Source organism: Bactrocera oleae, chromosome 3 (genome assembly GCF_042242935.1).
Source record: "Bactrocera oleae isolate idBacOlea1 chromosome 3, idBacOlea1, whole genome shotgun sequence".
Lineage (NCBI taxonomy): Eukaryota > Metazoa > Arthropoda > Insecta > Diptera > Tephritidae > Bactrocera > Bactrocera oleae.
In genome coordinates, this window is record NC_091537.1 from 64,187,388 (window position 1) to 64,215,277 (window position 27,890).

Here is a 27,890-nt window from a genome sequence, read left to right on the forward strand (position 1 = left end):
CATAACGTAATTGCTTCATTCCTTACTAGAGAACGTATATCTGTTCGAAGAACGTTCTCTGTTTATACACTACCCCTTTTTAAGTCCCTTCTTGGGACGTAAATTTATTTACGTTCTTCCAAGTAGAGGCATATAACTGTTATACAGTCAATTGCTACTTCCGCAAATTGGAAGTAAATTTTTTATAGGTAATGTGGATTTAACACTTCTTTCTAACAATAGATGACGCAAAATTGCGATTGGAATCCACAAAGTGTGCGCCATTGTAAACGCCATGATAGCGGACACTTCTGTTGTTTTCTGCTGTCACTTCTTCCGTCTGTGTCATTGTTGTTGCTACAATAACTCACCGGTAGAGCACTGTGCTCGCCTGCGCTCCGTGCGTTCTGTCGTTGCATGTCGGTCTAATGTGATTTATTTGTTTACCCATTTGACAGTTCCTGGAAAATCGCCACGGTGAACATATCTTAACGCTTGTGCGAAAAAAATCTATATTTCGATGATGCTGCGTGTGTAAACGAAAGTGCGAAATCTCAACATACGTACAACCAATCACATCAAGCTGATAGGCAAACGTTCAGCGCACTTTTAAAAGTGCAGTGGGAGAAGCTCCACATTTTGAATAAAATAAATACAAAATTCTTTGTTTCTATGAACGCGCACAGGTTGAAATTGGATTGCAGTGCATTTCCGGCAAACTCACAAGCCTTAAAATAAAATCATTGAAATAAAATATTAAAATGTCAAAAGCGTTTCAAGTTCCAAAACTGTGGTAAATAAACAGAAAAGTGTATTTAAAGCGGTAATGGCTGTGCTAAGTGTATAAAGGAAAATAATAATAATATAATACCCGCCTTTGTATGCGTGTTTGTGGCAATATATGTGTAACATAGCAACAAACAAACAGTTATTTGTAAATATAATCATAAAGTTACTTACAGAACAGTTTGAGGAGCCGAGTTAAAGAGTAATTAAAACAAAAATGTTGCTTTTAACTAATTTAACTTTTACGTTTGGATTATTTATGTTCTGCGGTGCGCTGGTGCATTGTCACCTCAATGTTTACCTCAATCTGCACGAGGTGATACGATTAATAGGTGAGCGTACGCCAAATTTACTTATTCGTATTCGTTTTAGAAAATGTGTACATTTAGATGGGAAAGAACCAGTGCAAAAAAAAATGATAGTTATAAAAAACTTGGGGACAAATATTGCATGAAAGTTTGTGTTGTTTTTAGACATGTGGTCTTCCAGAAGAAGAAAAACGCATATAATTTATGTTATGACCAAGAATTATATATTATAAAGATAAGTATTTGCTACTATGTTTTAGAAATGATTTCGGGCCAGTGACCTCTGCGGCTGGCTTGAATAAATTCCAGCCGAGAGGCCCACTTTTAGCAACAGTTTGGGCCGTATGTCAGGAATAATGCGCTGAATACTCTCTTCCAAGGCGTCAATCGCCATTTAAAAAAACACCCTGTGCGATACTAAAAATGGAAGTATGCAAAATTTGGGATCAATATTTCAAAAACTGAGGGACTAGTTCGCGTATATACAGACAGACAGACGGTCAGACATGGCTAAATTGACTCAGATCGTACACACATATATACACTTTATAGGGCCTCCAACGTTTCCTTCTGGGTGTCACCAACATCAGGACAAACTGTATATGTATATGTATACAAAAATAACGAGAATTTTATATTATACTAGCAGTCCCGACAGACCTGTTAGGATAGTTAGGAAAATTTTATGAAGAAATATATAAAATATGTACCTCGAAACAATAACAAAATCAAAATAAATAGTTTTAAGTAATATCCGTAAGAAGAAAGTAATGGATGTACCAAAAAGTAACAAATGTGTTCAGCCGAACTATCCTTTATGAATTTTCATTCAGATATGTATCGTATAGAGTAGCATAGTAGTATGAATGTTTAGACACTATACACCATACACATGTCTATAGTCTTCATCGTTTAAACTATACTTATGATATCTCAGAATTTGATCTCAGCGCCATCTACCAGGCCAACTGAAACTGAAATATACTTTTGAATATCTGACACGACTGCAGCGCAGTCTGCCGGAACTCTGTTTAAAACGTTCTAACATCACCAACAATTTATTAATAAATAAATTCATTGTTTAAACATTATCCAGATCGAATTGTGAATCTAAACCATTCACAAACCCCCTTGAATACACACAAATTATTTCATCAGAATCCGTCCAACTGTTTGGAAGGAGTTCAATTACAAACACACGTACAGAAGATTTATATATGTATTTAAAACAAGATATATTTATAAAAATTTGAAAATCAATCAATACCACAAATTATAAATTCAACATATTTATGAAAAAAAGTGGATGTTTTAATTATAAGAAAACTGTTTCCCAATCTTTTAAATATTCCCCATATAGCGGGTTTAACTATTGTATAAATCTACAAGTAACTAATCCCAAGATTTTCAGTAATACACACGCAAAAATGTCCCACTTGGTACGGGTTGCCTACTAATATTCTACTCCTGAAACGTCCAAGTGCCTCAAATCTGTTACAGTGTGTTGCCATGTTATGGTTTAAAATGTATAACTTTAAGAATGTTTTTATTACATATTCCATTTTTCGACTATTAAAATTCCTAACGATTAAATTTACATATAATAAGTATATCGCTGTGAGTGATTTAGAATATTTTGTAAATATTATTTAGTTATTAGTACATTGTTTGGATTATTATTAAGATGTTCGTGAATTGTACACGATTTTTATACCCTGTTGCTACAGAGTGTAATAGTTTTGTTTACCTAACGGTTGTTTGTATCACCTAAAACTAATCGAGTTAGATATAGATTTATATATATATATAAATGATCAGGATGAAGAGACGAGTTGAAATCCGGGTGACAGTCTGTCCGTCCGTCCGTCCGTCCGTGCAAGCTCTAACTTGAGTAAAATGGAGATATCTTTATGAAACTTGGTAGACATGTTTCTTGGTACCGTGAGACGGTTGGTATTGCAGATGGGCGTAATCGGACCACTGCCACGCCCACAAAACGCTATTATTGAAAAACAAATAAATTGCTATAACTAAGCTCCACAACAAGATACAAGACCCTTATTTGGTACACAGGATCACAATAGGGAGGGGCATCTGCAGTTAAATTTTTTTTTTAAGTGGGCGTGGTCCCGCCCCTAATAGGTTTAATGTGCATATCTCTTAAACCGCTAATGCTATAATAACAAAATTCACTATAAGCAAGTGCTTTTAGAACCTTTACCTACAGTGTGAAAATAGGTAAAATCGGGTGGCAACTCCGCCCACTCCCCATATTACGGTACTGTTCAAAACTACAAAAAGCGCTATAAATCAAGCACTAAACACGCCAGAGACATTAAATTTTATCTCTGGGATGGTATGAGATGACTTTATAGGAACCGCGTTCAAAATTTGACAGTGAACGTGGCACAGCCCACTTTTAGGTGAAAACCCATATCTTGAGATCTGCTTAACCGATTTCAACAAAATTCGGTACATAACATTCTTCTCATATATATTTATACCAAGCACTAAACACGCCAGAGACATTAAATTTTACCTCTGGGATGGTATGATGACTATATAGACCGCGTTCAAAACTAGTCAGTGGGCGTGGCACCGGGCACTTTTAGGTGAAAACCCATATCTTGGGATCTCAACAAAATTCGGTGCATAACGTTCTATTCATATTTCTATTCTATAGTGCGAAAATGGGCGGAATCGGATTCTTTCATTTTCCACTATGCAAATCAAGCAACAATGATTATATCCGGGTAAAACTTTGCGTGAATAATACGTTTAAAGTATGCCACCTTGTGACCAAAAATTGTCTAAATCGAACGAAAACTGTTCAAGCCCCTAAGTACTGAATATGTGGACCCCAGTGCCTATAGTTGACCTTCTACCGAAAATATCGGTCAATCCCCAAAGAAATCTCAAACGAGTATACCATTTGCTTTGCGAGACTATAAAATGTTCGGTTACATCCGAACTTAGCACTTCCTTACTTGTTTATATATATATATTTTTTTTTTTTGAAATTAATACAAGAAGATTGTTTTGTAATGTATTTGTATAAACTTTTGTTTCGAAAATATCTTTGAAAGTTTTCATGAATGTTTTTCATTACAAATACCTGTTCACAAAAAAGTTATTTAGTATATTCGTTTTATTTACTTCTCTGTGTCAAAAAGGAAGATTTCGACCAGGTGATCTCATTGTTTACATCTACATTGCATCCTCAGAGGTGGTAGGGAAAAATAGTAAATATGCAATAAACTTTTGTTTCGAAAATATTTTTCATTCATGTTTGTCAAACAAAAAAGTTATTTAATAAACTACTTCTCTTCATTTACACCTCTTTGTCAAAAAAAGCAGATTTCAGGCAGATTGTAGGATTATGATCGTGGGTGGAAAAAGAAAAATTTGAATTATGAGCTGTATATTCATCAAAAAAAAAACAATTAAAATGAAAGTTTCTTTGAATTTTTAATAAGCAATAAAATAAAGTGTTAACCGAAAAAATTTAATGTAAAATTCTCCACGAGGAATTTTATTCTAATTTGCTCAAATTTATTAAATTAGGAATAGTCTACAATATTAATCATAGAATTCATTAAAATAATAACATTACAATAATTGTTTGTTTTAGTTCATAATTTTACTCTGTTTATTGGGATGAATCAATACTTTGTCGTGCCTTCTTTTGCCTTAATCACCGCCCTAATTCTTGGTGGTGTTGACGATAAAAGCTTTTGCAATAATCCGACCTTCATGTCATCATACTACTTATTGAAAAGGACGGAGTCCAGTTCTTTTTCGTTCTTCGCCTTCGTGGCTACCTGTGTCTTCATAATTACCCTAGATTTTCGATGAGTTTAAAATTACGATTTACTACTGTTCCAGCGACCAATTTTCATACTTTTTCGCCCTTGTGTACCGCTATTTGCTCATTCGTTGGCTCTAAAAAATTTATTTTTTTTAGGACATCGACCGTTGAGTCCTTCCTCTCTGAGTCTCCAACGAACGGTTGATGAATCCACTATTACTCCTGTTGGATCACCAAGGTCCCTTTTAATATCTGACGAGGATTTAAAACAATCCTTCCAAACTCATTTGTCCGGGCAAAAGAACACGTCTCCCGAACCTTTAATGAAATCTGCTATATTAGTCTGGGTCCGCCCGATATTTTTCTGGAGCTTTAAATCTATTGCTATAAGGTTACTGTTTGCCATTTAGTAACAACACTTTGACAAACTTTTTACAAACACAATTGATAGTTTAATAATACAAATCAACTCTTTACATCTCTGTCTATACAAGAAAAAATTGCATGCAATCCAATTAGGCATAATAGACTTACTCAAACTTAAAGTGGGTGCAACTATGTTACTTGGCCGGTTTTATGCATTGTACTGTATACACGCAATTCGATGGAATCATACTGAATCTACTTCAAAATTCTGGATTAAATTAAAGGTATAAAGCCGCACTTGGTCTGAATTCTTTTAAACTATGGCAGATGTCGCCATTCCACTCTTGTCATTACCATACTCAAATGTAGATGCTCATAGAAATTGCATTTCTCCACATAAAAAAAGCTAAAAGAAAAAACAGTTAACATTTTAATATCAAAGTTGATGTATTTTTTCCTATTGAGAGCAAACACATTTATTAAAACTCAAAGTATGCTTTAGAGCTAATTTTACGGCCATAAGTTGAAACTGTTGAGGAAATTAATTTGTGGTATGAATTTAAAATGTATAAATACAAATTATACAAATGTCGGAGGCCCTACAAAGTATATACTCGTATATAAATGATCAGCTTTGTCCGTCTGTCTGTATATATGCGAACTAGTCATATATATTGCATATAACTGCCATACAAGCTGCTATATCAAAATTAAGTTCTTGTAAGGAAAACCTTTTTTATTTTATAAATAATCTTCACAAAATTTTTGTATAGGTTATTGTCTAAATAGATATCTAAATATTGTAAAGATCGGACCACTATAGCTTATAGATGTCATAGCTGATTTTCTAAATATTATTTAAACCAAAATTAATTAAAACAAGTAAGGAAGGGCTTAGTTCGGATGTAACCGAACATTTTATACTCTCGCAAAGTCAAATGGTATACTCGTTTGAGATTTCTTTGGGGATTGACCGATATTTTCGGTAGAAGGTCAACTATAGGCACTGGGGTCCACATATTCAGTACTTAGGGGCTTGAACATTTTTGGTTCGATTTAGACAATTTTTGGTCACAAGGTGGTATACTTTAAACGTATTATTCACGCAAAGTTTTACCCGGATATAATCATTGTTGCTTGATTTGCATAGTGGAAAATGAAAGAATCATATGGAATTGAAAATGGTGTTCTATGGGAAATAGGCGTGGTTGTAGTCCGATTCCGCCCATTTTCGCACTATAGCATAGAAATATGAATAGAACGTTATGCACCGAATTTTGTTGAGATCCCAAGATATGGGTTTTCACCTAAAAGTGGCCGGTGCCACGCCCACTGACTAGTTTTCAACGCGGTTTCTATATAGTCATCATACCATCCCAGAGGTAAAATTTAATGTCTCTGGCGTGTTTAGTGCTTGATTTATCGCGCTTTTAGTAGTATTTAACGGTACCGTTATATGGGGAGTGGGCGGAGTTGCCACCCGATTTCAACTATTTTCACACAGTAGGTAGAGGTTCTAAAAACATTTGCTTCCAGTGAATTTTGTTATTATAGTATTAGCGGTTTAGGAGATATGCACATTAAACCTATTAGGGGCGGGACCACGCCCACTTTAAAAAAAATTTAACTGCAGATGCCCCTCCATATTGTGATCCTTTATACCAAATAAGAGTCTTGTATCTTGTTGTGGAGCTTAGTTATGGCAATTGAGTTGTTTTTGAATAATGGCGTTTTGTGGGCGTGGCAGTGGTCCGATTACGCCCATCTGCAATACCAACCGTCTCACGGTACCAACATGTCTACCAAGTTTCATAAAGAAATCTCAATTTTTACTCAAGTTAGAGCTTGCACGGACGGACGGACGGACAGACCTTCACCCGGATTTCAACTCGGCTCTTCATCCTGATCATTTATATATATATAATATTATATAACCCTACATCTAACTCGATTAGTTTTAGGGAACAAAACTATTATACTCTGTAGCAACGGTTGCGAGAGTATAAAAATTCACAACTCACTAGCAATTTGTATTTGAATGCATAAAGCATGCAGTATACTAGCAGATCACTCCATTTGCCATCCCACTTTGAAGAAGAGCACTTTATATAGACGATCAGATGTGAACTTTGAACTTTTAATATTAGAGAGCCCACTGGGATAGTGAGCCGCGCTGCACTTTATTTCATGACATTGACTCTCCTCCCGCGGCACAATGACGCCTACATCGCATTTTGTGTTGCACCTTAGCCGGTCGCCGCTAACTACGCGATTTTTTTCTAATACTGTAATACACTGGACTTACGCGATAGGTGGGTCCGAGCGATTGCCGTGTAAGTCGAATTCAACTTTGTATATAAGGCTGTCGAAGGCTTTAACAGAAAGCTCATTGTTTTGTCTCCTAGCTTCATGTATGTAGATGTGTAAATTATCGCTTTGTGTAGTAAGCTTTAAATGCTTTAACGTTCGACTTCAGGAATAAAATGATGGGCAAACCAGAGAAGATGTCACCCAAGCTCTCTCATTAGACTTCCAAATGACAGACAAACCAGCTTTAAATTTATTTTTTAAGGCTCTTGAATTTTCTGAGCGATAAACTAAGAGAGGTTTCAATTTACAATCTCCAGCTGCATTCGCCCTTGGTGGCTTTAAAACCTGGAAAAGTTTTCTCTTCACGCGCAATAAAAGTTCAACTACGAATTTTCTTCCAAAAAAATACCGGTTTCATATACGTTGAAAATCGTTTGCAGCTTCTTTATCCGCGCTTGCCGCTTTTCCACTCTCTGCGATGCTATGCCGATTACAACGACTCTTCCATAGGATAAACTAGGTGTTACTAGCTTTGAAAACTTAATTTTTAGTCGCTTTCCCAGCTTCTTCTTTTAGTTTTTCAAAAATCTGCTTTGCTTAAAAGCACAATGTTTTTTGATCAACAGGACTATTTTTCGCACTTACTGTGCGATAATACCGTAACGCTTACGGATGATAGTTGAATTCAAAGACTGAGAGTCTTTCACAGCGCTCATAATTTTTTCTTTACCTTTTATAACCGTTCGGCCTGTTGATTCCGGTAGGTCAAATTTCTTTGCCAATTCACAAATTTTAATTTTTGCTTCAAAGTCATTAATTATATACAGTTTACACTGCAAAGAATTTGCTTTTCTTTTCTTGTTAGACTTAAATGACTCATTTTTCGTTCTTTTAGATGACATATTTGGAGATTATAAGTGTGCTTTTACATTGGAACTCTTTTGACCCTTAATATCGGAAAATTCTCTTTTGGTGTCGTTCTGTGCTTTCACACGAGCAAAAAGAGTCCAGCAACCTAAATCGAGTTTTTCTGTCATTCCTTTTCATAAAATTTTCGAAAATATTTGTGCGGTTCGACTTCGCAACACTTAGAGCGTGTTGCATATTTCATTGGTATGTTGGGATGATGGTCTCACATTTTGTTTGCAATGAATTACCATGAATATGGTAGAACAATATGCATAATACCTACCCGCTTAATAGTTTCAAAGAAATACTTAAGACGGGAATTCCCTAATCCACCAGAATGTATTGAATATCCGCTACTAATATTTCCAAGGCCAAATTTATAACAGGAATTTCCTAATCTTTAAGTATTAAAAATTCATAATTTCTTTACTCCATAATCTATATCTTAATTTTCTCCTTATTTACAATTTTTCAAAATATTTATATTATTCTATGCATACATCTTTGCATATTACATACAAAAAATAGATAACAGAATTCAAATTTGAACGAATTCATTTGAAACCGAGCGCTCTTGCAACCGTTCAAGGAATTTGAAAGTGAAAAGGAGTGCTGAAAAGGGTAGCAGCGAGCTGTTACGAACAAGAACACAAAGGTCCCTTCGTCTTTCCTCGTTGTCCCCTTGCCCACAATAAACCGCTTTGCTTTACAAAAGAGGCTGTGTGTAAATTGCCACTAACTCTGCTTTTACACACAGACAAGGTGCGTTCCAAACAGGACTTTAAAAAAAAAGACAGAACAAATGATTTCATCGGCAAAATCAATTAATTTTGTTCAAAATAGTCTCCTTATGCTTTCATACAGCTTTATGCACGTTCCAAAAGCATGTCGAACGAGTGTTTTAGCTCTTTGCCCGGTATGTCCGCCAGTATGCCGGTGCAAGCCTTTTGAATGGCCTCCACGTCTGCATAACGCTTTCTTTTCATCGGCAAATGCATTTTTCCGAAAAGGTAGAAGTCGCACGGTGCCATATCAAGTGAATAAGGGGAGTGGTTGATTGTTAAAATGTGATTTTTGGTCAAATAATCGACCACAAGCTTCGATCGATGAGACGGCGCACTATCGTGCAACAAACGCCAACTTCCATCTTCGCGATATTCGGGCCGAACACGTCGAATACGGCGCACCAAATGCTTTAAAACTCCAAGGTAGAATACCGCATTAACGTTTTGGCTGGAACAAATTCTTTGTGGACAATACCATTGTCTTCACTTTTGACTTCTCCAGGCGCGATTTTTTGGGTTTCGGCTCATTTCTCATTTATGTCCTCACGACCACTTTGAAAACGTTGTAACCACTCGTGCACTCTACGAGGGCTGCTATATATATTTCTGACCTAATAATGAAAATACGAATATTTATCAACGAAAATGGATTTTTTTTTTTCGGTCGATTGCTGTTTTGTGCTGTTTTGTTTCGGGCTCATACGCATAGATCCATAATTCGTCACCTGTGACGATCTTATAAACGTCTTTTGAAGCACCACGATCGTATTTTTTCAGCATTTCTTTACACCAATCCACAAGATGCTTTTTTCGAGCGATTGTCAAATTATGCGGGATCCAACGAGAACAAACCTTTTTTACGGCCATTTGTTCATGCAATATCGAATGTTTGCTGGTGGGAGAAATGCATAGGCATGCCTCTATCTGAAGGTATGTTACATGCATTATCAGTTCACGTACGGCATCGATGTTTTCTGGCACAACGGCTGTTTTTGGACGACCTTCACGGAAGTCGTCTTTGAACGAGCGTCGGCCACGATTGAATTCGTTGTACCAGTTTTTCACAGTGCTATAGGATGGTGCTTCATAGCCATACAAAGATTTTAGTTCATCGATGCACTCTTGTCGTGATAATCCACGTCGAAAGTTGTGAAAAATGATCGCACGAAAATGTTCACGAGCTAATTCCATTTTTTGGCCGAGATGAATTTTTTAATTCTCTGTAAATAAAACAATTCACGATTAAATGACAAAACGTTCTGAGTGATGTTATGCTAAAAAATGTCGAACTTTCCAATGGAAATGCCTAGGCCAGCCAGCTATATAGCAGCCCTCGTACTACGGGATAGGCAATCATCGCCATAAACTTGTTTCATCAATTGAAACGTTTCGGTAAAAGTTTTACCAATTTTAAAACAAAATTTAATGTTGGCTCTTTGTTCGAAGCTCATTTTCGCACCGATGACAAAAATATACTGACACTTAGAACGCAATAACTTCACTTCCAAAAGATGAAATGTCATGAAATTTTTACTGGAAGTCGATAAAGGATAGCAGATTATAACGCACTAGAGTTTACTTTCTTACTGTTTATCTTGGAACGCACCTTGTATAAAAAATAAAACCATAAAACCTAATCCCTGTGTATCAAAACGCATTCAATTATATGGTTAAACGGCTGTATAAAATGTATCGTTACAAAGGTCCAACTCATGCTTTAAACCTAGATCAGTGTAATTTTTTGTTGCAAATGAACTTCAATGGCTTCTATATGCCCTCTAAAGGAAGTGCTCAAATAAGCCTGCTGTCCACGTACGTATATATGTGTATAACTCCGTGATGTGTGGGCACATCATTTACAAATGAGCGATTACGCGTCCATACAAACATTTTAATTTAATTCAATATAAATTATTCCTTTGAGCAATGTGGCTGGCATTCATCATAGCAACAGAATGTACATACATACATATGTACTATGTGAGTATGTTGGTATGCTGCAACATATACGTACGTGTTTGTAGTTGTGACGCAAGGAGCAATCGCACACACACATATGCAGGTGCTTGGAAATAAAGGGGAGTCGTGTGGCCACAAAAGTGGCGTTGTTGGCGGTGCAGGCACATGTTTATTTTTATTATTGCTATAGTTGTTTCACACACATCCGTGTGTTTGTGGCAAATGCACTCGACGGGCGTGATGCATTCTTCGACCAGCGACCGCCGTTTATGATGCGATTAAAATAAATCGTGATAATTTGCGCAGCTGATGGATGCAACAGAAATGCAGGTTGAAGAAGGTTGTGCTGTGACATGTCAGAAATGTAAATATGACAGATCTATAGAAGGACTAATCAAGCAATTGGCCGACTGACGGACGGACGAACTGTTGAATGATTGATCGATGTGCAACAGATGTACATATATGTGAATGTGTATGTGTGTGGGTGTTAAAAGTGCTGTAGTGGAAGGAAAACAATCAGGTAACAAACCTATGCATGTATAATTTACTTATATTAATATGTATATGTATAAACCTATGAAATTGAGATTCAAAAGAGTGACAACTTTAATAAAATACGACATATGCGATTGTTAGCATGTCCAAATGTAGTCAACACATCACATCAATTTACAAATGCTAATAAATAAAAGCAAGCACACATACGTATACACAGCCATACATATGTATGTATGTAAGCACGTCTGCTTTTTTTGGTCGCTCAGTGATGTAGTGATATCGAGGTCTGTGTCGCGGCTAGTGGTAGCGTCAGGGCGAACACTCAGTTCGATGGACTTCCATGTAACAGTTCTATATTGATTACATATTTACACTTATATGTAGATATGTATATGAGTAAGCATGTAAATATATATTATTATGGTTCGAAAATAATAAAACGATACATGTACTTTGTACTTCGAAATACTTTTTATACAATAAACAGGTATTAGGTTTGCCACGGCGTTTGTAACACTGAAAAGGAGACGTCGAAAACCGTATAAAATATATATGTATCTAAATGATCACCATGACGAACTCGATTTAGCCATTTCCGTCTGTCTGTATATTTTTGAGATATCGATCTGAAATTTTGCACACTTCCTTTTCTCCTCAAGAAGCTGCTCATTTGTCGTAACCGCTGGTATCGGATGAGCATATAGCTGAACGATCAAAATCCAGTCCTTGTGTGAAAAAGTTTTTTATTTCCCAAGATATCTTCATGGCATGGATTATTATCCAAAACAACGGTACATTCTCCAAGGAAATTGTTCAGATCGGATTACTATATCTTATAGCTGCCCTACAAAATGATCGACCAAAATCAAGTTTTTGTATGGAATCTTTTGTACTTATGAAGGGTATTATATTTTCGGTGCAATCGAAGCTAACGGTTTTTCTTCTTTTAATATTTTAATAAGTAAAAATTTTAGTAAATAAAAATTATGTTACAATAATATTTTTTGGATTATTTTTAAGTGGCACAGTGATTAGTTTTTTAATATTATGAATTAAATATATTGAATATATTATAAAAATTGATAATAGTAAGACTATAAATGAAAAATTATTAAAATTACCCTTTGATGTCATTCATTTGTGGTAGAAGCTACCGGATATCAACCTGATATTACTTTCATTGAAATGGTTTCCCATTACCATAATTTAAAGATCATTCTTAATATCATATGAATATAAATTAAAAAAATTTGAGAGCTTTGGATTTTAATTTAAGTGTATGTAATATGTAGGTACATACTTGAATTTGATTGCGAAAAAAATTAATTTTTTGATTTTGTAAATCTCTGGCACATCCTAATGTGCGTTTATTCCTATAACTTATTCGTGTACAAATCTATGGTATATTTCAAGCAATAAAGAAATTATTTGTGATTTAACCTAAATGAAAGTAAAGTGATTCCGATTTGACGCTGTGGCGGTTGATTGCCGGCAAGAGAATCAATAATCAATAATATTTATAATACTGAAGTGCATGCTTACATATACATATGTACTTATACCATATCTGTGTATGTACAATTGAGTATGTGTATTTTAATGTAAATAATAAATTACCAATAACATATGTCGGCAGGCACTGATAAGGTGGTATGTGTAAACAAATCGGGTGTCAAGTCACCGAAATGTCGAACCACTGAGCAGGCAATTAAGTCGTTCAACCAAAGCGCAAACAAAACACGTATGTAGACATACATATGTACATATCGATTGTTTTCTGACGCAACCTCGTATCTCAGAAACTACCACTTTTAGGAAAGACTAATAATAGGTTAGAATTGATGATTGTTTAATTTTTGTTACTTACTGTGTTTTTTCACTATAATAATAATATTTAAGTATTAACTATTCTTTATTAACTTAAAAAAAAAACAATTAAATTCACTTGACAAAAAATTTTTCATTAAAATGTTGAACAAAATTCAACAACATTGCTGACAGGAAACTTGTTTATATATACGCCATCTTGTACTTTAAGATACGATGTTGCGCATGACACATTTTTTTTAAATTGAGATACGGGATAGTATTTTGTTAAATAAAAAAAAAATGGATAAATATTTTTATTTATAACTTTACAGATCTATGCAACTATATTTATTGATTAATTTGCCGATTTAATCTCAAAATCGTCAAAAATCGAGTTACGAGGTTGCGTCATAAAACCATCGATATGTAGGATGTAGCAACAATAATAATAAGTAACAACTGCTAGCGCGAACATAAGCCGCTGCGTGATAATGCCGAGAATACACAGTAAATGGCTAACTACTTGAACTGACATTTTTCATAATGTGCGTGTAGCTGGCGCTGTTTGTCTTCTTCAAGTAAAAAGGTGATGAGGCGCAGCGCCATATATTATCAATAGCTTACTTGTATACAAATGTTTGTTTTTCAAAAGAAAGTGTGCATTTGGATTTGGGTTGTCTCTGGGTTACCTGTCAAACTGTCAGTGGCAGCTTAGGTGACCAGTGTTTGCTAATATCTTAAATTTATGCCACTGTTTAATTAGGTCTAACTCAATTTTTCGGCAATAATTAGTTTTTATGCTCTTACCTCTCTTTAGGTCAATAATATGGTTAGTTGACCCTTTATTCAACTCTTATAAAAATTGGAGAACAAGTGGCTTAAATTAATTATAATACTATATACTATGTACATATGTATATAGATACAAGTATGTATATAAATATTAAATATCACATTGATGGAATATCATCTCTCTCTTTAAGGAGTTACGTCGGATTCACGGCTTCAAAAACTCGATTTTTTCATTGTCTTATATAATTTTATGACATCTCTATAACATTGTCCTAATTTTTCAAGTTGATCCGAGTAATAGTTTTGGAGATACAGGGCCTGCTCGAAATTACCTCGTAATGGTTTTTAATATTTTCCTTAGAAATTTTCACAAAATCTTCGTTGTGTAGCTTTGGAATAATAAAAAGTTTGAATAAATTATTTCATTTTTTTATAAAAAACGAAAATATTGAAAATACACCGTTTTTTGGTCGAGGGCCCCTTTATAGCATTTAACTGAATATCTTAGTGGGTTGTTGATATGTACTTATGTACATTTTTATACTTTGGTAACATGTTGCTACAGGGTATAATAGTTTTGTTCAGACAGAGTTTGCGAGATGAGTTGAAATCCGGATGTCTGTCTGGTCGTCCGTCTGTCTATGCAAGCTATAACTTGAGTAAATATTAAGATATCGTGATAAAACTTGGTACACGGGGCAAAAAAAGGGATGACGTGTTCGTAGATGGGCGTAATCAAACAGCTGCCACACCCTCAAAACGTCATTAATCGAAAACCTATAAATTGCCATAACTAAGCCACAAATTAAGGTGTGTCGGTGTTCTGCGTCTGAATAATGTGGTGTGTTAAGGCTAATTTAGCAATCCCGGCTCCCCTAGGCAAATATTTTGCCTATGAGTCGCGGATGCTGAGATTGGGGCCTCAATGGTTGGTGCCGCGTCGAAATGCTAGTGCGTGGACGCCAGGTACGAGTGCTTCTTGTCGATGTGGCCGTGCTGCATGGCTTAGCTGCGGAGTACAGAGGGTCGTGCGACAGGGCGTCTTGTGCTTCTGTGCAGTTATGTATGATGCGCCCTGTCGCAGTGCACGCACATGGAGTCAGACACGCACTCCTGTGTGTCATGCGTCTGGGTCATACCCTTAAAATAGGCTGTGTGGCGCGGTACATTGACAGCCGAACGTATTGTTGGCGTTGGTGCAACTGGCATTTCAGCGTCCATATTAACCTATATGGAAGAAGATTATGAATATTATAAATTTGCCGCATTATAAATTTGAACGTGTGTTCCACGGAATTAATTTCGATCGACCTTTTACCATGTATTATTTGGTTGTATCGTTTTATGATTTTTAATTTTGGCGGTTGTTTAACGGGTTATTGTCAACGTTTTGTTATTATCGGAGGTTGGTAACAAGCATAATTTTACAAGTGGTATAGTGGTGGTGGTGGAGAGTGGAGGTCCTTCAAATATTCTCCTTTTCATCGGCGGCGAAAATTATGATGGATAATTTTAATTCTTTCCAATCGGTTTAATAAAGACAGCGACTCCACGCCTGGCTCAGGTTTGGCCAGAATGGGTGCTCTTTTGAGAAAGTGGGGCTGTGAAATCTGAGGGATCTTTCGAGAGATGCCGTGAATTGAGAACGGCTTCAATTCGAATAAATAATGTTGTGAATTCTTCATAGTTAAACTTGTAGTTTCTAGCTACTTTTTTGAGGTGTGATTTGAAACTTTTTAAGCTGATTCCTATAAACCACCCATATGAAGAGCGCTTGGAGGAATAAATTGCCAGTTAATGCATTGTGGAGCATGTTTTTGTACAATTTCAGCTGAAGCTGATACTTGTTTGATAAAATTCGAAAACTGTTTTTCGGTGGCCCTTTGAGCGCCGATAAAGGATTTACTATTGTCGCTCAATATCTTCGTTGGAAAGCCGCGTCGTCCGAAAGCGAGCAAATGCCACAAGGAAAGTCTTCTTTTTCAGATTATTACAAAGATCAAGGTGCACTGTTTTTGTCGGAAAAGAGACAAAGACAGCCGCATAGCCTTTCATCAAAGTAGGAGACTTTAACATGGACGCCTTTATCTGAAAATCTGCCATAATCTGTGTTCGCATCTTCTGCTTATGTGCAGTGCATATTTTGCACATAAAAATGTACTTCTTTATTGGGGCTTAAAGTTGCATGAGGCGATGTTAGACTTTTTTTTGTTTTTTTTTTTACTGTTTCACTGCACATTTTCTGTTTGGTCACTTTATAAAAATATGTATGTGTATAATTTTATTTATATACATATTATATATATATATTTTTTGTTTTTTAAATCTATAGTGCCTTTCTTTTAGGCTCGAAATACCATGTCCCTTTTCAACTAAGATTTCACCTTACCTTTTTCACGAAACATTCACTATGGCAATAAAAAGTTAAACGTTTAGAAAAGAGGAAAATTTCGCATTATATTTTCGAACGTTATAAAATTCCGTATAATTTATTTAAATGCGCAACTCAAAACGTAATCTACGTGCTATCGCTGTGCCCAGAAAAAGGCCGGACTGATCGCCGTCCATCCTTTTGTTAATGTTGGTGTGGGGTGTTGATCAGCTGTGGAATCTGAAAGTGTGGTGTCATCGCGAATGTTGTATTGTGTGTAGGTGTTGGTCTGTGGTCTAGTGGTCTAGAATGTGAGTTGTGAGATGTTGCATACGGTGTGTCGGTGTTGTGCGTCTGAATAATGTGGTGTGTTAAGGCTCATGTAGCCAAAAACTGTAAATTAATACAACGAATCGCAATAAAGAAGGGCACCTGTGGTTTAAAAATTTGTAAAGAGTAGGCGTGGCTCCGCCCACTAAGAGGTTTAATGTATAGATATCCCAAACCATTTAAGCTACATCACCCAAAATTGGTTAAAGAGGGTTAATATTTGCCTTAGCCCCGATATACCTAATAGAAAAATTTCTTCCGAAAAAACTTAGAAAGCTTAAGCTCAATCCGAATATGAGCATATACGTTCGAATCCTAAAACTCGTGAAACTTAAATAATATTTAATTTTTTATTTTATTAATTGGAATCTAAGCATATCTCAATTCAATTACTTTAGTAGCATATTTTACTTCCTGAGATAATTAAAATATTTCAAGGAAATATGTTCATATGTTTAGGTTTATTGAATATTCCTTTATTATGCGTATTTATACAAATGTGATAATCACACATACATTCTTAAGTCCACACTTTTTGCTTTTTGCGAGAAGCAAGTTGAACAATCGCAAGCAAGGAGGGGTCAGGGGATAGAATAGAATAGATAAGGGTAGAGGTTTGCACCGCGACCTATGGTCTATTGTGCCCTCCCCTAGGTCACAGCGACTCATCTAGCCCCAGCATATTGATGAAATCCAATATACTTCTAGGTGGTAGTAAAGCGATGCGATCCCTGTTAGGAAACATGGATCCCAGGGCCTTAACTCCGCGTCTGCAGACTGCTGTGCAGTTCACTAGCAGGTGTTCTGGGGTCTCCGACCCCATGTCACAGAACCGGCAGTTTGCAGAAGAGACTAAGCCCATGTTAAATAAATGCTTGTTGAGCCTGCAATGTCTGGTGTAGAACGCGACATGTAGCCGGAATTTATTTCTCGGGAGATTGATTACGGTGGGGTCAGGGGATGCACTATCACATAATTATTTTAGATAGTTTTTATTAATCGAATTTATTTAAAAACGATTATAGGTATGAATTTACGTGTATTTCCAATATACTTTTACGTATATTATTATTATATTACGAAAATAAGTCATAAATGCATCAGTATTTTTCAATACCAATTAAGCAACATATTAATAATATTATGAATCCTCACTTGACACGCCTCTGTGCATGCTGGCAAGCTAACGAAATAACGCGGACATTGTGTTGTTGAAAAAAACCAAATGACGACTTTGTCGACAAACATATATATGTACATACATACATACATATGAGCTCGAATACAAATTGACACCAAATTGTGCGAAGCGTCGCGGAGTTGACAAAGTTTGTTTAAATCGACAATTTTACGACAATGTCGGTCGGCTATGTTGCCTCGTTTGTCCTTTTTGCAGCGCTTTGCTATTGAAAATTGACTTATGCTCGTTTTTTGATAAAATGGGCTAAATCGAAAAACTATGAAATAATGATAATAAGTAAACATATAAAAGTACTATATGCAGTGTGCTTAGAATATATACAAGTAGTTAAAGATTTCTTATGGTTGGCAACTTTATATAAATTTTATGATAAAATGTCATATATAGTGCACAATATGAAAAAAATTAAAATATTATTTGAACTCGCTAATAGGCCATGTTGCCAATTGCCAAGAGAACATCAGACAAATTCTTCAATTTCTGATTTATAGCATAGCGATGGAATGCGGAATGGTAGGATTTTCAGTGATACAAATTGTAAAATTGAAATTTTTCTCGTTCTACTGAAACCATTCAAATTTAATTTCATTTGTTTAAACTTAATTTCGCATTTGCGGTAGGAATTCCATACGAAAACCAAATGTGCTTTACCAGGCGCATAGAAAAATAGCGCGTTTTTGGGAAAGACATATTGAGGGACATACATATGTGCAAATATATTTGGACATGCGAATGAAGAAAGGCAATTTTAAGAATATTCACATATAAATATATGAACATTTGAAGCAAGTAAACAACAATAGCTGTTTGAGTTCACAGATTAGACAAGTTCTCACGAACATCGTCTGTGGTGCTGCTTGTATAGCACACTTCCTTATTGCAACGTGAAATATTTTGCCTAAGTTAAATTCCTATCAGATATTTTTATATACTCTTTTTTTGTTTTTATAACCCTTTTTTATTAAATGATATTTTAATTTTATTTTCATATTATTTCCCTCATTATTTAGATTTTCTTGTCAGCATTCAATTACTTTCGTTTTTTTTCAATTTTTGCTTATGTGCATACCAAAGAACATCTGTGCATATGTATGTATACACATTTTGCTTAGAGAGTGGTGTAGTTCGTTGCGTTAGTGAAATTTTATTTTCGAACTTGCGCGTTTTTGATGTTCCCTCATCGTAATTAACATTTTAGTACAGCTAACATTTGCGCCTTCTCTATTCATTAACATTCTCTGATACCAATATTCGAATCAGCTGTTCACTAATGTGACAAAACTTGTAAATGAATAAATTTAGAAGCAATTCTATTAAGTTTACCACGAGTTTCGCTATTTTAGCTTTTTTTTTATTGGAAGAAAAAGGGAATGAAAAAATTTAAACGAAGATATTCAAAGATCACAGCAATTCACTTGATGGCCCAGGGGGAATCGTAAGGGAAATTTACCTTATATTTACGTGAATGCTTGTATATATACACTTGTATATACATATATTATATATTTGAACACTTACTTTACAGATTTATATCACATTACTGAATAAAAATGCGTTTGAAATGGTGTTAAATTATGTTTATCAAGTTTTGTAAATCCTCTAAAAATATCTGCGTTTTTTCCATAAACACAATATTTATGGTTTTTTGTGTTAAAACAAAGCTAAGTTAATTAGTAACAATAAAATTACTTAATTTCTTACTTACTTTCAAATCTGTCAGCGACTTTCTTCTCGTTTTGTTTCTGATAACAAAACCGATAAAATTTGTTTCCGTGGCAACCAAAACCGATACATTTTCTGTTGAACATCAAACCAGTCGGCAATTTACGTACAATCGACCAGTGCCAAAAAGTCACTATTTGATAAAAGACGAAAATATTCTGTACCTACATATATTCAAAATTTCCTAGTAGTAAAAATTTCAAATTAATTCCAACAACTTAACACTTATTGCTCGTTATTTGAGCTTACAACTTCTTGCTTATATTTCAATTGCTATTAACGCGGCAACACTATAACTACAACTGTATCTGCTGCACCATCCGGCAGCCCTTATATAGTAGATTGTTAACTAAACTTCGCTACTCGAACATTTTGGCAACTACGAATTTCGCTATCTAGTTGGTTCTAGCAGGTTATCGTCAATTCTGATTTGTTCCGGCCTTCGTGTTCGCCACACTGCCCTCCACCTAAGTCGTATTGTCCCGATTAGACATATTTGCGGGGCCAAACACAAAGCTTTTATGTCCCTCATCTCGTCTTTTAGGCGGGTGTTAGCTTCCTCAGCCGTCCTTCTCTTCTTGGAGTTATTTCCATCCGTTTTCCGGATGCCCAGTTTCTGGTACATCCTTTGACTTACAGCTGACTCAAGATTCCATTCTTGATCAGAACTTAACTCCATTGGAACGCCGAATATTGTTACCCACTTGCTGATGAATGCGTCCGTCACTGGTTCAGCCTCTTGGTTAGGAATTTTTTATACTTCTGGCCATTCGTTGAAATGGTCCTTGACTACCAAAACATGACTATTTCCTAATTTATTGGTGGGAAATGGTCAATCTTTATCCACGCCATCCATAGCTGGTTGACGACAACCAGTCTAATAAAACCTTCAATTTTTCCATGGTTTTCGTGTTTTTTAAGAGCCCTCCTCTTGGACTTTTGTACTGCACGTTAAGAACTTCAGCAATTCTAAATTTCGAAACAACCATAAGTACTCGGGAGCTTTGCCCATTTTCGCTTTTCTATACTCGATGCAAGCAGACACATATCAACTTTAAACTGCTGCGCTCTGTCCCATATGCTTTTGCAACTGGCCTTCCTGTAGTTATTTCTTTACTCGTTCTACATTTGTTCTACTCCACTTCATGCATTACAGCTTGCAACGCTGGATCTTCTTGCAAAGAGTGATCCGTTTCAGCTTTAATTTTATCCTGCTCTTTCACCTGCGCTGGTAAACACGTTTCGTGCTTTCCCGACTGTGAGGACTTTTGTACTGGGATACACACTTCCTACTCTTCCGACTGTGAGGACACTTGTGTCCTGTTAAACTGCGTTGACATCTGCGATTTTGCAGCCAAAACAACCTCTGTTGAACATTGAGTCTCTTTCTTTTCTTGTATTCTCGTTGTTTCTTTCTGTAATTCCAATTGAAACACATATTTGTCAACATTAACGTTTACTGCTTTCATGGCCTCTCGTAACCGTGACTGTAAGTCGGCCTTTACTCCATTTGCCGCCAAACTACGTTGCTCCAGTTCCTTTTTCAGTTGTGGAATATTCAGATCATTAAACTTAACCATTTTTAAAAAATTCTCTCTTTGAGAGTTTATCTGACAGTTCCATTTCTGACACCAATCGTAACGGATTTCTCGATAAATCGTCTATCTGGTAACTCACTCTTGACTTCGATCACTGGATTGTTAAATAAAAGTCCAAATTTTATGCCTATACACTTATCTTTATTTCTAATTCCCGCAACTTAACACTTATTGCTCGTTATTTGAGCTTACAACTTCTTGCTAATATCTCAATTGCTCTTAACACGACAACACTCTAACAAGAACTTTTTTGCCGCACAATCCGGCTGCCCTTATATAGTAAGTCTGTAACAAAAATTCCGTACCTAAACATTCCGGCAACTACGAATTCGCTGTTTAGTTGCTTCTGGCAATTTATCGTCGGTTCGATTTTGTTCTATTATCCGTGATCGTCACAATATATTTGTGAATGCGTTTTTGAATCTTCTTTGGTTTGTTGTATTTATGTTGCTGCCTAATTCCTTTCATTGTCCCAGTTCACACACGAACTCTTTTATCGGTCAAACCAGTTTTTTGTAGGCGAGGGGATGACGTAGAGAGACGAACGGAGCGTGCCGTTCGTGCTCGGGTGGCACGCTTTTTGTTCTTGTTCGTAACAGTTCGCTGCTACGCCATTCAGCATTCCTTTTTATTTTGAAATTCCTTTCATGGTTGCAATAGCGTTCAGTTTCAAATGAGTATATACGATATGTTAGGAAATTTGAATTTCGTTATCTATTTTTTGTATTTAATATGCAAATATGTACGAACAGAATAGTAAAAACATTTTGAACAAGTAAGGAAGGGCTAAGTTCGGATGTAACCGAACATTTTATACTCTCGCAAAGTCAAATGGTATACTCGTTTGAGATTTCTTTGTGGATTGGCTGATATTTTCGGTAGAAGGTCAACTATAGGCACTGGGGTCCACATATTTAGTACTTAGGGGCTTGAACAGTTTTGGTTCGATTTAGACAATTTTTGGGCACAAGGTGGCATACATTAAACGTATTATTCACGCAAAGTTTTACTCCGATATAATCATTGTTTCTTGATATGCATAGTGGAAAGTGAAAGAATCAGATGAAATTGAAAATGGTGTTATATGGGATATAGGCGTGGTTGTTGTCCGATTTAGCCCTTTTTCGCAATATAACATAGAAATATGAAAAGAACGTTATGCACCGAATTTGGTTGAAATCGGTTAAGCAGATCCCAAGATATGGGTTTTCACCTAAAAGTGGGCTGTGCCACGCCCACTGTCAAATTTTGACCGCCGTTCCTATAAAGTCATCTCATACCATCCCAGAGATAAAATTTAATGTCTCTGGCGTGTTTAGTGCTGGATTTATCGCGCTTTTAGTAGTTTTTAACAGTACCGTTATATGAGGAGTGGGCGGATTTGCCACCCCATTTCAACTATTTTCACACTGTAGGTAGAGGTTCTAAAAAATTTTGCTTCCAGTGAATTTTGTTATTATAGCATTAGCGGTTTAGGAGATATGCACACTAAACCTATTAGAGGCGGGACCACGACCACTTTAAAAAATTTTTTTTAAACTGCAGATGCCCCTCCCTAATGTGATCCTGTGTACCAAATAACAGTCTTGTATCTTATTGCGGAGCTTAGTTATGGCAATTTATTTGTTTTTGATTAATGGCGTTTTGTGGGCGTGGCAGTGGTCCGATTACGCCCATCTGCAATACCAACCGTCTCACGGTACCAAGAAACATGTCTACCAAGTTTCATAAAGATATCTCAATTTTTACTCAAGTTACAGCTTGCACGGACGGGCAGACGGACGGACGGACAGACAGTCACCCGGATTTCAACTCGTCTCTTCATCCTGATCATTTATATATACATAACCCTATATCTAACTCGATTAGTTTTAGGTGATACAAACAATCGTTAGGTGAACAAAACTATTATATTGTACTCTGTAGCAACAGGTTGCGAGAGTATAAAAATTGTGAATAAGGAGAAAATTAAGATACTCAATAATATTTAATTTAAATGTTTAATAACATTTAGCGGTATAAAATGTAATATTATATACATAAATTTAAATATTCTAATAAAAATATAGTACTTTTACTTTTTTATATTTACATAAGGGTCAAGTAGTTTGACGCGACATCCACCGATTCGAATGAATTTGGGTGGAAAGTTTTGTCTTATCATAAAACGAAGTTCTGCCAAAGGAAAAAAAAATTTGCTTAGAGCTTTGCAAAATTGATAATTTCACTATTTTTCGATTTTCTGAGTTTATTTATTTAATATTTCAGAGAGTACTGTATATTAAGTAAAGTCGCCTCCAACTATTGGTCGTTTTGACATGGAATGACCCATAAAATATTAAGATGCTTTCATACTTATTTCTTTTAATACCAAAGATTTTAGTTCGAATGTCATTTTATTTAAAATAATTGTAATTAATTCAGGAATGCTTTATTATAAAAATAATGGAGTAAAAAACTTATGGATTTTTAATACTTCCCGAAGGATGAGGAAATTATTAAGCGGGTATTATGCATATAGTTCTACCACATTCATGGTAATTCCTCGTAAGCAAAATGTGAGACCACCATAAGAACATACGAATGAACTATGCAACACGGTTTAAGTGTAGCGTAGTGGAACAAAAATTGCGAAAATTGTATAAAAAGGAATGACAGAAAAACTCGACTCGAGTTGTTGGACTCTTTTCGCTCGTGTGACAATTTGCCGATAATGAGCGACAAAATAGTCCGGTTGTGAACACAGTAATTGTCACAATTTTATTGCTTTTGCTGATTTGGTTGCTACATATTGATGCTAATGGCTTCGGTTGTATCAAGCTGTTTTTATCTTTCAACCGAAATGCACATCTGTCTGCCGTAAATGTCTCCTTTTGGCAGCAACAGCATCAGGAGCAACTGTTCAAGTTAAAATATAATGTGGCTATATAATAAATATGTATGTGCATATATTTATAATAAACTCGAATACACTGGCACGATTGCACCTTTCGTATTTTGAATTATGGTCATTTGTGTAAAATAATAAATTAAACTTAACTTAAAATATTGCAAATCTTTATTTTGCAGCCTCAAATTTTCGTATGTACGTTTAAGAACAAATCAAATTAAAAATTCTATACTAAATTGCTTTACAAGTAGTATAAGCGTGGTGCTATTTTTTATTGGTTCTATTACAAATGAGCTAGTATATTTTCTGACTAGTTCAATGCTTCACAGCAGGGTACAGATTTTATGCATAACCACGCTACGACAATTTGCCAAATGACTCCATAAACATTCAGATATATTTACATGTATGTGTGTGTGTATGCGCATACAAATGCGTATAACTTGTGATTTTATGTGTTGGAAAATCTGATTTTGTTGTATGCCACAAACTGATTGGCGCATAAATATCGGTACCACAAAATTTAATTGAAATACTCGTATATTCGAATATACTAATGTAGATACATGTTCGCACATAACATGTGTACATTAACAATTCCGCTATCTATTATATAGCTTTTAAGATATATTTGTCTGATTTAGCGGCAGACTGCGCGTAATCCAATGTATATTTAATGTGCAGTTAGTTGCATATACTCATTCCTATGTGTATGTATATGAAGAAGTAATAACAAATATTAATTTGCAACCCAACAGGAAAATGTTTTTGAGCTTTATATCGGGAAGAGTTTCGAGAAGGTTCCGCTCATTCTTGTTATTATAAAAAATGCAAACAATACTTACCAAGATTTATTATTAGAGAACCTCTCTCCTAATAGTTACTCAATTGTTAAATCTAAAATATCAAAAGTAAGAAACTTTTAATTTAGTATGGTATGGGTATACCATCCATACAATTGGCTGATGATGACATTTAGGCAAAATAATTCAGCATAGGTACATTCGTTTATTGCTTTTTATAAATTTCCTTCAAGGTGTTCAAACTAGATTCTATATAGATATATGTTGCTGCGCATTAATTTACCTATGTATTTATACATAACTACTTAGTGTATACTTATATATTATATAATATATGTACATATATTCGTATACAAGTAATTCACTCTCGTATTACAGCAGATTGCTTTGATTAGCAATTTGCAAACAGTAATTTGTGCAACAATCGGTGTTTATTACCTTTACAGGCTTAATTGTTGTAATCATTATATCTTGTTAGTTTTTATTTCTAAAATTCCCCTCACAAAATATTGATTTATAAGTTATCTTTTAAATTTTAGTTTACTGCTCATTTATTTCTACAAAACCTATCTTTTATGATAAAAGTAAATTATAATTTTATTTATAATTAAGTTTGAATCATATAATATTATATATCTCCCTAAAAGACAAAACAAGCCCAAAAGGAGAATAAAAATAAAAAATTAAGCCATCTATCATCCTTGCTTGCAGAATAGCTGTTATTCTGGTAGGCATGCTGCTTATTAGTTTCTGGCAAGCTTCGTCAAAATTTCGGGAACTGAATCATTATTTTCCAAAGACCTTTTGGTGTGTCCTATTGGGCTGAGGTCTGGTGACTGCGGGAGCGAACCGAGAACTTTAATTTGTTTATTTTAAATCAAACTTTTTTATAACTCTTGCGGTATGCTGGGGTCATTATCCTGTTGAATTTTAATTTCAGACAGAAGGCATTTTCGTTTTGGCGACCTTTTTTTTTTGCCGAAGTTTCCATTTTTTTACGTATTATGCTACCGGTGGAGCTACACCAATGCTACCTCACGGTGAGAATGTCCTTGCTTTTCCATGCTAGCCCTTTATTCCGATCGTTCAGTGAATATGGTAGCTATATGCTATAGTCATACGATCTATACAATTTCTCTGGAGATAGAATTATTGCCTTACCTCGTCAAATGAACGAGGTCTCCATTTAAGAACTTGATTCCGATTGTTCAATTTGTATGACAGCTATATGATATAGTGATTGATCTGAACAATTTCTGCGGAGAATACATTGTTGCTTTAAATAATAACTCATTTCTTATTTCGTTAAAATACCTCGCCAAATGAAAAAGTTTTCCATACAAGCACTTGATTTTGATTGTTTAGTTTGTATGGCTGCTATATGCTGTAGCGGTCCGATATCGGCCATTCCGACAAATGAGCAGCTTCTTAGGTATGTATGACTACATTTGAAAACGTGACTTGCCAACGGTTTGCATCCAACGGAAAGCATTTTGCTAGTTCTTTCTAGCCAGGTTCTTTGCTATAAACAATCTTCTATTCGAATTAAGGTTAGTTATTGAGGTAAATAGATCTTTCAGACATTTACATAAATTTTAATTTTTTAAGCTGATTGATTATTCACGTTTATTAATGGAAAATAAAAAAAATTATAAATTACAAAATATTTATAGAAATTAGAAAATATGTATATAACATATAATAATATTTATTATTCTATAATACTTTTTTTATATGATATATAAATTACAATAATTACATCTATGACTTACACTTTATTTTATAATACAAACTTAAATTTAATAATATTGAATCTAACATATACTATCTATTTTCAAAAGCTTAAAAATATATGACGGAATATTTTATTAATTATTAATCACTATATGGTGTTTCATATGTGATACATGAGGTCATTGCAGAATCCATGTTTGTCTATACCCAATCTATTGATGTTTCCTGTTTTGTTGTGGCGACCTTAGCCAATGAAGATTGAAATCCTAACTGTTGCAATTAAGCCTCCAAATCATCAGTTGCTGTTAGGCGACATATGCTAAAGTCACCAAGGACTACTGACGGTCCATTATACTGTTCAGTTATCTGACGGATATTATTTTCCACTTGGTTTCTAAATTCCGGAAGTCTATAGCGGGGGTTCCTGTACACAAGTGATATGGAAACTGTTGAATTGTTTACGTTTAACAGTTGGTAAACGTTTGTTGAACCGGTGTCGTTTTTTGAAAATGATCCTTCTGATAGACCTGGGCACCTATCTTGCTTGTAGTATATTATAAGGCCGTTGGCAGGGCGTCGTCGGGATGATCTTGTTTCTCCATCAAGGCGTGCAGTAACACTGTAGCCTTCTATTGGGAATTCTTCTTGAGGTAAGGTCAATGTCTCGGCAAAGCACAGAATATCAGCAGAACAAATCAGCTTGTCTGATCTAATATCTTCAATATGCTTGTTTAGGCTCCTTACATTTTGATAGTAAATATCTAGGCGTTGTTCCGATTTTTCAGTCAAAAATCTGTAGCATGTCGTCAATGCTCCTTCTGTCTTCAACCTATTAAGTTGAGTTTTAATTAGATCCTGCGGTCCAAATGGGTTCGGGGGAGAAATGTCCCGATTATATACAATCCATTGGCACTTGTGGCTCTGCTACA

The 27,890-nt window shown here is 35.2% G+C and overlaps 1 protein-coding gene across 4 annotated transcripts in view; it reads left to right on the forward strand.

The window, feature by feature from the left end:
• Nucleotides 1-327: 327 nt before the first annotated feature.
• drl (derailed) overlaps nucleotides 328-27,890 on the forward strand; it is a 160,319-nt gene continuing 132,756 nt past the window's right edge. For 3 of the 4 annotated variants that reach the window (XR_004978192.2, XR_004978204.2, XM_036371015.2), the window contains exon 1: nucleotides 328-1,097. Coding sequence is in view for 1 of the 4 variants with exons in the window: in XM_036371015.2 (XP_036226908.2) it covers nucleotides 983-1,097 (115 nt within the window). In the remaining 3 variants the exon portion in view is untranslated. The remainder of the gene's footprint in view (nucleotides 1,098-27,890) is intronic. The other variant, XM_070106749.1, reaches the window with a different exon arrangement.